Source organism: Miniopterus natalensis, chromosome 6 (assembly GCF_054644295.1).
Source record: "Miniopterus natalensis isolate mMinNat1 chromosome 6, mMinNat1.hap1, whole genome shotgun sequence".
NCBI lineage: Eukaryota > Metazoa > Chordata > Mammalia > Chiroptera > Miniopteridae > Miniopterus > Miniopterus natalensis.
In genome coordinates, this window is record NC_142086.1 from 59,485,222 (window position 1) to 59,496,235 (window position 11,014).

At 42.2% G+C, this 11,014-nt stretch overlaps 1 protein-coding gene across 2 annotated transcripts; it reads right to left on the reverse strand.

Annotated features, from left to right (window-relative positions):
- Positions 1-555: 555 nt before the first annotated feature.
- On the reverse strand, positions 556-9,327 carry ZNF639 (zinc finger protein 639). 2 transcript variants are annotated; one of them, XM_016218095.2, is made up of 7 exons: positions 8,919-9,327; positions 7,836-8,015; positions 6,599-6,670; positions 5,679-5,747; positions 4,355-4,465; positions 1,954-2,088; positions 556-1,815 (listed from the first exon to the last, which is right to left on the reverse strand). In XM_016218095.2, the coding sequence occupies exons 4-7, from the start codon at positions 5,734-5,736 to the stop codon at positions 665-667; spliced, it is 1,455 nt and encodes a 484-aa protein (XP_016073581.1). In that variant the 5' UTR covers positions 5,737-5,747; positions 6,599-6,670; positions 7,836-8,015; positions 8,919-9,327; the 3' UTR covers positions 556-664. The 2 variants fall into 2 exon arrangements, with proteins under 2 accessions (XP_016073581.1, XP_016073582.1); XM_016218096.2 differs by having other exon boundaries at positions 7,836-9,327.
- Positions 9,328-11,014: the final 1,687 nt, after the last annotated feature.

An 11,014-nucleotide genomic window follows, 5' to 3' on the forward strand; every position in this document is an offset into this window, starting at 1 on the left:
AGTTATGAAATGTTACTTTTTCATTGTCTAATCTCTTACCAGTTCCTCCCAGCCTCCACCTTACTTAACATATATACATTTAATATAAATAAGGGCTAAAATAAAGTGAGAATTAAAAAAAAAAAAAAAGACTGCCATGAAAACAGGATCTTTTCTTCCTACTATAACATTGGTCTTCTACTGTACCACTCAGATGGAGCCGTGGGGATAATTAATGATGGGGAATGCAAAAGGAGGGTCTGGGTTCTTATTAATGGGAGTAAAAGAGGACTTAATTGTACATTGTTTCATTTTAGTTTTGGTACTGCAGTACTTTAATGACTTCATATGAAACACTAAGCTTGTCTTGAGTTTTAAAAAGTTAATAGCACCTATGGTTATGGAAGGAAAACTAGTCCAGTATTTTTAGTACATCTGTTTCTCATCCAATCATGAAATCAGAGCACATGCACAGGATGATAGACACCACGAGTGGTTAAAACTATGAGCTACCATGCACTGAAAATTTATTTTGGATAAAATGGTATACTGAAAAATGTAGCAATGCCAAGAAAATTGACAATTAAAAATTTTACTTGTTAAAGGCAATTCTCATAAATTCTGTTTAAAATAATCCATTTTAACATCTCCAAAAAGTTGTATTTATTATTTTACATTAACATAATCAAGTTGTCTCGTGGACTGGAAGGTGGCTTAATAATTCCCTTTCATTTCCAAACCTCATCAAGCAGTCACTACATTTATGAGGTAAGTCAGCCGAATGCTTGAAGTCTAGATGAATCTTAAGATCTTCAATTTGTCCTGTTGAATATTCACAGTATTGACATAAATAAATCCCTTCAGATAAGTGTGAATTTAAGTGTTTGCAATACTCGAGCATACTTGAAAAGCCTTTGCCACAGTCATCACAAACATGAGGAAAAATTTTAGTATGTTCAATAGCAACATGCCTGTTAACATTTGTATGAAGTCTACTCCGAAAACCACATACTTGACATACAAAGAAGTTTTTACATTTGTCAAAGGTAATTTTGCTCAAGAGGCTGTACTGTCCATGCTCTCCATTGTTATACTTGTCACTTAACTCTATTAATTTACATGCATGTTCATTTACCACATGGCTATGCAAGTCTTCTGGGTCGTTTGTTTCATGTTCACAGAACTGACACAAGTACTGTTCATCGCAGCTGTGCTCCTGGAAATGCAGGTAGAGCTCACTGCTGGAGGAGAACTGTACATCGCACTGCTCACACCAATAAAGGTGATCACTAAAATGGGTGTCTGCAATGTGCTGGCTGAGGTTCTCAAAAATTACTGTCTTATAATCACAGTATTTACAAATGTAGGGGTCCTCTTCATGCAGTTTGGCATGTTCGATCAGAAGCATGTTGGTCGAGAAATGCTCCTTGCACACTCGACACACATTTGAATCAGTACGCTTATGCTTCAGGATCATATGCTGCTTTAAATCAGAAAAATATTTACTGTTGAACTCGCAAAGTTCGCATTTATAGAGGCCACTGCTATTAGCTCTCAGTAAAGGCCATTTCTGCTGTGCAGTTACATTCAGAGCTTGGCTCTTGTCAAGAATTTTGCAAAGTTTAGCTGGTGGCTCTTCATCAGTTTGGTCTTGGAGACTCTCAGAGGAATTGTTTTCTGCCTCTAAATCATAATCTTCAGAAATTGCATGTACTTCTGCAGCAATTGGAACATCTTCAGCAGTATGAACTTCTATGGGACTCTCCTCTTGAGTTTGCTGGTTGACTGACTCAGGTGAGTCACACTCATCACAAATTTCAACATCGGTAGATTTTTCTGAAAAATAAAACAAGCCTATTATTACTATTACTAAATAAGACCTATTAAATAAATAACTGACAAAAATTTATTTTATGCATTATTTCTTCATTGATGTATAAAAATATGCAAATGCTATTACTTAGTTTCCCTAACCTGTAGGAAAGGCAGTGTGGTCTAGAATTCTAAGTACGGGACTGGGAACCAGATAGTTCTGATTTCTGTTTCTGGCCTTGATTCCATCTGTAAATTTTGGCAAGTCATTTGACGTCTCTGTATCAGAATCATCATCTGTAAAGAAGAATTTGGAAAAACACATTATATCAGAGCATTAAATGTTAAACATAATACAAAGCACGAAATATTTTAAGTATAATTTTGAGTTCCAATAGGAACTAAGGACTTAGATTTAGCCATGAAAAGATGTTACGTACATCAGACACAGAAAATCTGTCCAAACAAGCAAATGTTTTTGCTTCCATGCCTCATTTGGACTAGAACACACTTTTTAATGTTACTTAATGTTACTAAGTTTAAATAAGCCTTTATTCCCTTAGCCCAGCCCCAATGTTTAAAGTTAGCAAGGAGAAACTGAAATATAGGTCAGTAGAGAACACTAGGTTTCAACCTGATGTCAGTGTTGTTTTTAACAGACTTCACTTTTTAGAAGTTTAAGATGTGCTGAAAAAATTTTAGTAGTACAGAGAACTCCCATTTATCCTACAGTTTCTCCACTATTAACATCTTATATTATATGGTACATTTGTTACAATTAATGACCAATATCGATAAGTTCTTCACCCAGATTTCCTTAGTTGTTAGCTAATGTTCTTTTTCTGTTCCAAGATCCCATATGACATTTAGCTGTCAAGTCTCTCTAGGCTACCGTTAGCTGGGACAGTTTCTTAGACTTTTCTTGTTTTTGATGACCATGCCAATTTTGAGGACGACAGATCAAGATCAAGTATTTTGTAGGATGCCCCACTATTTAATTTTTAAAAAACATGTTTTAATTGATTTTTAGAGAGGAAGGGACAGGGACAGAAACTTCGATGAGAGAGAAACATCACATGGATAAGCTGCCTCCTGCATGCCGTCCTCTACTGGGGATTAAGTCCACAACCTGGGCTTGTGCCCCGACTGGGAATTGAACTGGTGACCTCTTGGTGCATGGGTCAATGCTCAACCACTAAGCAATATCAGCCAAGCATAAAATTTGTCTGTTCTTTTTGCATGAGTCAACTGGGATTATGGGTTATGGCAAACTGCCATTTTATCACATCTTATCCAGGATACATATGCTCAACATGATTTATTACTGTTGATGTTGAGCTTGATCACCTGGTTGAGATAGTATTTACCACGTTTCTCCTCTGTAAAGTCACTCTTTTACTTTCCATACTCTGTGCTCTGGAAGGGGTCACTACGTACAGTCCACACTTCCGAAGTGAGGATTTATATTCCACCTCCCTGAGGGAGGAGTACCTACAAAAATAAGTTTGAATTCCTCTGTATAAGAGTTTTGTTTCCGCCATTTATGTAAGTATGGACTCATGACTATTTATTTCATAGTTTGGATTATACTTCAATTCCCCCCTCAAATTGTTTCAGCTTTGGCTACTGGGAGCTCTTTTAGTTGGCTCCTGTGCTCCTTTGGCATACCTGCAGAGTAAGTGCATGTGTGTATGTGTGTGTGAATGTGTGTTTTGAATACTTTATTTTCCAAAACTGTAAGATGCTTCAGGTTCATCTTGTATATTTCCTTTCCCAGAACTAGAATCAGCCATTTCTTTAAGAAGCCCTAGTTCCTTTCATTGGAGAATGGTATTAGAAACCAAGATCTGAGCACTAGATATGCTCAGTGCTACTGGGGTATCATTTCTTTTATGTCCTCTCAGCCAATGGAACAAAAAATATGTTTGTGTACACCACCACATATATATAGACATACCTATAAATATTTCTGTATGTAACATCTATGTCTATATTAAGTCAAACATGAGTTCATACTGGTATCTCTGACTCCATATGATTTTTAATAATTTATATTTCTGTCTGTAATAGGAGCTCAAGGGAACTGGGAATTTTGATGGTTGCAGAGGAAGGAGAAAAGAAATCCAAGTTGTTATCATTCACTCAATGCTCTAGAAAAGAGAAGTCAGCAGAAGATGAAAGACTGAAAAAGACCAAAGCCTTTACCATCTGTTCTTTGCTTCCATTAGTCCTCCATACAGAAAGGTATAGATAAGTGGAAGAACCATGTGTAACAACTATTCCTGAACCCTCACCATAAAGACTCCCAACTCTGGGTTACTCCTGCTTTGCCACCAATTCCTAGCTGACTAAAAATGGATTTAGGAAAATGTGTTTTTATTTATATATCTGAAATGTTTAAAAATTAAAATTCACTTACTTGCTTTATTATAAAAACATTCATGTTTTCTTTCATTGAAACAAATTTAAATACTTGCTAATTTTGAAATAACAATTCATCCACATTTTCAAATAAGCAAGAAATGATTTTAAAGAAAAATATTTTGGAAAATATTAGATATACCTTTGTTGTCAAAATATTTTAAGTCCGGTTGTCTCATAGAACAGACACTATAACAATGATCTGAAAAAATTCCATTGAATCCATCTGCAACTCTGCTTATTCCAGAGGAATCTGAACACAAAACAAAATTTTAAAAATTTCAAGCACAGTAAACACATATACATTTAATGACAGCCACACCTTTATCCAACATATATGTTTTTATACTACCTGTAACAAAATAACAGTTCTCTCAATTCTGATAGCTTTTATATTTCAGATCTGATATTAACATTGAGCTTTGAAAGAAATACAAATTATACAATATAAAAATATAATACTCTGAAGCACATAAAGATACATTTGCCTTACTGTCAGAATCCCACAAAATAAAAATAAGCAATAAATGTGTTAACTGCAAAAAACACTAAATTAACTCCGAGAAGACATTCTATGTAGTGCAAAGAAAGCATAATGCATAGGAAAAATGGTCTGAGGACCAGTTAGGGCTTCTGAATATAGTCATTTCAAGTCTTGTCTGGGAGGGGCCAGTAAGCAGTAAACCAGACTTAATTTCCTTAGATATGAAGAATGTGTAGGTTGGGTGGGCTAACAAAGACGCCTGAAACTGTCCCAACTACATGTATGTAAGGTATATTACAGATGGACATAAAGACAGTAGAGTTAACATCAAAAAGGATCTAAAATTACACAATCAAAATGAAAGTCTACGTTTCTGAATATATAGGATAAAGATTTTTTCCCCAATGATGCAAAATGTCTTCCAACAAGGTTATTGTTGTGCCTTATTAAGCACAAGCTTGGGAAGCACACAGGCAAATCTCAATTATGCTGTGTAAGTATCTGACCTTGGATATTTAATTTTAAATATCTATAAACCCTGAAGTTGTAAGGATATAATAATGTCTATAAGTTCTGAAGTGTGTCTAGCACATGGTAGACAAGGAAGAATTTATATCCAGAGAATGTACTTAAAATTTTCTCTTCCTTAAAAATTGACCCGATATTGAAATCCTATCTGATCATTTGTAAGAAAATAGATTGGAATAAAATGGCATGGAAATTAATCCATGGCCTGACTTTATTTTTAAAGTATATCTTTATTGATTTCAGAGAGAGGAAGACAGAGGGGAAGAGAAACATCAATGATGAGAGTGTTGTCATTGACTGGCTGCCTCCTGCACCCCCCAACTGGGGATCAAGCCCACAACCTGGGCATGTGCCCTGACTGGGAATCAAACTGCCATCTCCTGGATCCTAGGTTGATGCTCAACTGCTGAGCCATGCCTGGCCGGGCCATGGCCCAACTTTAAAATTCACTGACCTGAATAACGAGAAGGGTGTAAAGTCTTCCTTTTTCTTTTTTTAGGATATTCATTCATATCTTTTCAATCTAAAAAATGAAAAAATTTAACAAATATGTCACAAATAACTATTGTTAATATTGTTTTAAAAATTCCTTCTAACCAAAGATAGCAACAATAAGAAATGTGTGTGCCACCTGAAAATATACATAAGAAAAATGTTAAAAAATGCCTGTTTATATTTTTAATTTATTTTTCTAATCAGGTTTAAAGGCAGGACACCAATTTCTTTTTTCTTTTTTAAACATGTTTTTATTGATTTCAGAGAGAAGGGAGAGAGAGACAGAAAAGCATCAATGATGAGTGTCACTGATCAGCTGCCTCCTGTATGCCCCCTACTGGGGATTGAGCTGCAATCCGGGCATGTGCCCTGACTGGGAAGTGAACCACCACCTCCTGGATCATAGGTCGATGCTCAACCCCAGCCACGCTGGCTGAGCCAATTTGTTTTTTTATTGAATTTGAAAATTCTTTTTCAACTGTTGTTATAATTATGAGAACTAGTTAATTACAATGAGCCTTATGCTGAAATTAGTATTTTATAAAAAATAAATTGTGCCTATGGCACCATATTAAGAATAAAAAAGGTACTTTTTTTACAATTGGGAAAATTTTGATACTGTTTTCAAGCAAAAGGTGGATATGACCCCTTAAAATTATATGTGTTTTCACAAATCTGTATTGATTCCCCGGCTTCCAGGAAAAACACTGAGCACACAGAAGCTTGAAATGTAATTTTCGAGAAAAAATTCCTTTTCTTACTATGGGTCACCTTCAACATTCTACTGAGAACTAAACAGGTATGGCAACAACCAATGTATATTAAATTCTCATGGACTGTTATAAAATGGACTCATTCGTTTTACCACATTCCACTTACTTGGTATAATTCTTAATATGGAAGTAAGGAAAAATGAATTACAGGGAAGTTTTCACAGATGGTAGGAAGTGCCTGTAGAAAAAACATGAAAGAAGTCAAAATACAGTTCATTTCTGAGATTCAGGAATACAATTGTACCAAGATCTTTAATCAGCTGGAAAATTATACAGAATTAATTCAAATATACTATTCAGGACTCAAAATTGCATATACTGATAAATATGTGTCTATATGTAAATGTGTCATATTTCTGTGAATGAATTTATCTTCTAAAGCTGTATCTTAACACCAAAATAGGAATGTAATTCTGCATTAATTTATTCAACCACAGTGAAAGCAAACACCAAACCACAGCCTTTTAACTATTGAGTTCTTATAGATTACTTACCAACAGAAATAATAATGATCACTTACTGAGCACCACTTATGTACCACGCTGTGCCTTATCTTACTTAATCCTGTGATATGCAAAATCCATTACACTCTCTCAAAATCATTATTTACCCCTGTTGTTGATGTGGAAACTGAGGCATAGTAAAGCCAGTAATAAGTGGTAGGGTTAGCCCGGCCAGGCGTGGCTCAGCGGTTGAGCATTGACCCAGGATCCAGGCCATCGGAGTTTGATTCCCGGTCAGGGCACATGCCCGGGTTGTGGGCTCAATCAATGACTCTCTCATCATTGATGTTTCTGTCTCTCTCCCCCTCCTTTCCTCTCTCTGAAATCAATAAAGATCTATTAAAAAAATAAAATAAGTGGTAGGGTTGGGAGTTGAACAAAGAACCAATCACTTTTACTGCCCAAGCTTTGGAAACAAATAAGGAGATAAAGTGGTCACCCCAATTCAAGTAACAGAGTAGTGTCAGAATCAGAACTCTCTCTTCCATTTCAGATTCGTGTTCTTTCAACTGTAGCAGTGGGCAAGGGAGGAACTTCAAAAAAAAGAGGTTTTCTCCACCAGCTTTATAGTCTGCTTTTCTTACCAACAAGGTGATACACATGGCAGGTAGAACTCTGCATCGTTACTAAGACCATTTTATTTCTAGTGTTAAGAAACTGAGGTACACATATTATTTCTGCTGCTTCACTAAGTTGTGGGTATATTAGCACTACAAGTGATGTCATCATATGGCAATAAGATAGTGCTTTTTAGTTTACTTAACATTTTCCTAACCCTTATTTTATTTGATCTTCACGACAATCCTGTGAGGTACATAGAGGAGCAACTATCAAACTCACTCAATGTAACTGATGAGGAAACAGACTCAGTAAAGTCGAGTCAACTAAGTTGCAGAGCCAGAGGTGAAAACACGGCTTCTGATGCCTGGGTGTTGAACAGCTAACTGTGTGTTAATCTTTGTTGCCGATCTCTGCTACCAGCAAGTTACATCTTGCTTCCAGTTCTTACTCAGTCACCAACTGGGAGAGGAAGGGAATCACACAAAGAAACGGACAACTATGAGATACATAGAAGTGATATCAATATAATGCCTCACCTAACAAAGCAAATAGCATTTCTTGAGCCCATCCCAATCAAGTGCATTAAATTTTTTTTAAAAAAAGCTGTTTTCATATTTATGTAATACAATGTCAAGACTTATCCCTAATACTTCTTTTGTACACTTCCAGAGTGTATACAGCCAAAAGCTTTACACTTCGTGTTCTAAATGCTCTCCAGGTATCAGGGGAAACACTGAAAACTGGCAGCCAAGTATGTTCGAGTAGCCTCTTTGTACTTCAGTCTACACTTCAAATTCTTTTGAACATTAAGAAAAAAAAAAAGAAAAAACAAACAAACCCAAGCATGGCATTAAAATTGATGTTGCAAGCTCGCCTGGATTCACAGTCAGGCGAAAGAAGGAGGATCACCTTAATCAGATAGACAGACTCCTACTCAGGGCTGAACAATATCCAATTGCCTATCAGACCTTCTTTTCAGCAAGGCGGTAACACGCCCATCCAAGACCAAATGCGTTAACCATCCTTTATTTCAGCAAATGTTTTCATGTGCGTAACTGCCCAGATGAAGAGGTTTGTCTTTTACTTAGGAATGTCATATAAACATTTGCTCACTAGTCCTCTCGTTGAGGAAGACTTTGAGTTGAACTGCAGATTAATACATGTCACTGCAGGAAAGTTAGAAAAACACTTTAAAATTAATCAAATCACCTAGACTCTATTCACCCAGGGAAACCATTGTTAACATTTTGGTGTACAGACTTCTAGACATTTTCCTGGGCTAAGGTATATATTGATTTACATTTCACAGTTACAAAAATGAAATCATGCCACAAGAAACATTAATTTTAAAAAGCAACTTACGAAAGACATGCCAGTGCCGTTCCGAAACCTGCTTCTTTCTCAACAAGAATGTCTACGTATAAAACAGACTACACATAATAGGCGCATCAACTAGAATCGCCTTTGTAACGGCCTTTCGTGCAATGTAAATATTGTTCCTAACTGGTATAAAAACAAGACAAGCATTTACAATAAAAAGCTACTAAAATGAGTATATGTTTTCCAGATTTTAAAAGAACTTAAACACAAAAATGTTGCAGGAGGGCTTGAATGAGAACCCCATCACTTCTATGTCCAACTCAGTGTCCGTCTCTGCCAAAGCACAAATCTTTAGCTCTTTGCCAACAGATGAGCTGCTTCGGAAGACTCGTGTTCCTCGGCTGTACTGAAAGGGCCAGAACCAAAAGGGGCGCTGGCACCCTCCGGAGCGGCCGAGACCACGGGCTGCGGACCCGAGCGCCCGGCCCGACGCCCGCCGGCTGCGGCTGCGCCCGAGGCGCCGACACGGGGATGCGCCCGGCGGGGCCCGCGGGCCAGCGTGGCACCTACGGGCATCCGGAGCCCGGCCCCCGCCGCCCCCGCCCCCGCCCCGGAGCCACACGCAGCCCCACCCGGGCGGGGCGACTAGCGGGGACTCCCCGGCCCCGAGGCTAAAGGGCTTCAGGGGGAAACGCAGCGGAGGCCGAGCAGGGCCGCGGGGGCGGCGTCCACCGGGCGGAACGGCCTTCGGGATGGGGGAGGGGACCGCCCTCCCGCCATGAAACAAGGCAGCGCCCTGGCTTTCAGGGCGCCATCGCGTCTTCCCTGCCCTCTCCGGTTGGAAGCGGCGCCGCAGGCCCGCGTGCCCCGCGGCAGCCCGGCGCGGGGCGGCCCGCGCTGCCTCCCTCGCACTCACCCGGCCCCGGCGCCCGCCGGGCCAGCCCAGGCGCAGCTCCGAGGCGGCGGCGGCCCAGGCCCCCAGCGCGGCCCGAGAGGCCGCGCAGCCCCGCCCGCGGGCGCTGGGCCGCTGGCGGCGCCGCTCCGGCCCTCGCGCGGCCGGGCGCTCGGCGCGCCGACCCCTCTCCCTCCCGCGCACCCTGCACCCCGTCCGCCAGGCCCCGGGCCCGGGCTCCGCCGCCACACTCACCGCCTCGCTCCGCGCCTGCGCCGCGCACCTCAGGGGCCCGCCGGGAGGGCGGGGAGGTGACGAGGTGAGAGTGGGGGCAGGGGTTCGGGCCGCGCGGCCGCGCCGCGCTCGCGGCCTGGGAGGGACCACCGGCCTCCAGCCCGGGGGTGGCCGGCGGCCCGCGCCCCCTGCCGGCGCCTCCGCGCAGCCGCAGGCCCCTTCCGGCGGGGCGCCGCCCCTCCCTCGCCCAGCCCGCGCCGCAGCCCCAGCATGGCTCCCGGCGAGGCCGCCCGGGAGGCCCCCGCCCGCCGCCCCCCGGGGAGGGCGGGAGCAGCGCCTCGCGCCCGCGGCCCGCCGCCCACCGCCTCCGCCGGGGGCGGGCGCGAAGGCTCCTGCGCGGGTGAGGCGAGGCTCGCGGCGCTCCAGGCCCCCGGGAGGCGGCGGGCGGCGGGGGCGAGGGGAAGCGCAGCCCCGCTCTCGGTTTTCCTCGCGGCCCCACCAGCCCTGCGGGGCCGCAGTGCTGTGTGCGGGGCCGCAGTGCTGTGTGCGGGGCCGCAGTGCTGTGTGCGGGGCCGCAGTGCTGTGTGCGGGGCCGCAGTGCTGTGTGCGGGGCCGCAGTGCTGTGTGCGGGGCCGCAGTGCTGTCTCCCGGGCGGAACTCGGAGGCCGCGAGGCGTGACCGCGCTGCAGCCCGGCTCCTCCGCTGCAGAAATCTCGGTGGGGTTCATGTGAAGCTATAGGGACTGGATTAGATGATTCGGTTCCTTTTCCGACCTTGAGTTTCTATGAGCAGGTAGAGGATTAAGTTAAATAAGCATAAATTAAAAAAATAAGCATACACAAACTTGTGGCCACGGTTTCAAAAATGATTTCTGTACAAGATGGTCATATGTTTAATCTTCGTGACAACGAGTTGAGGTTGTTAGTCCCAATTTACAAATTGGAAAAGCGAGTTTGTGGGGGGCTAGAGACTAGGTCTCACTCATGTTTGTGCCTCAGCACCGGGTGTAAGC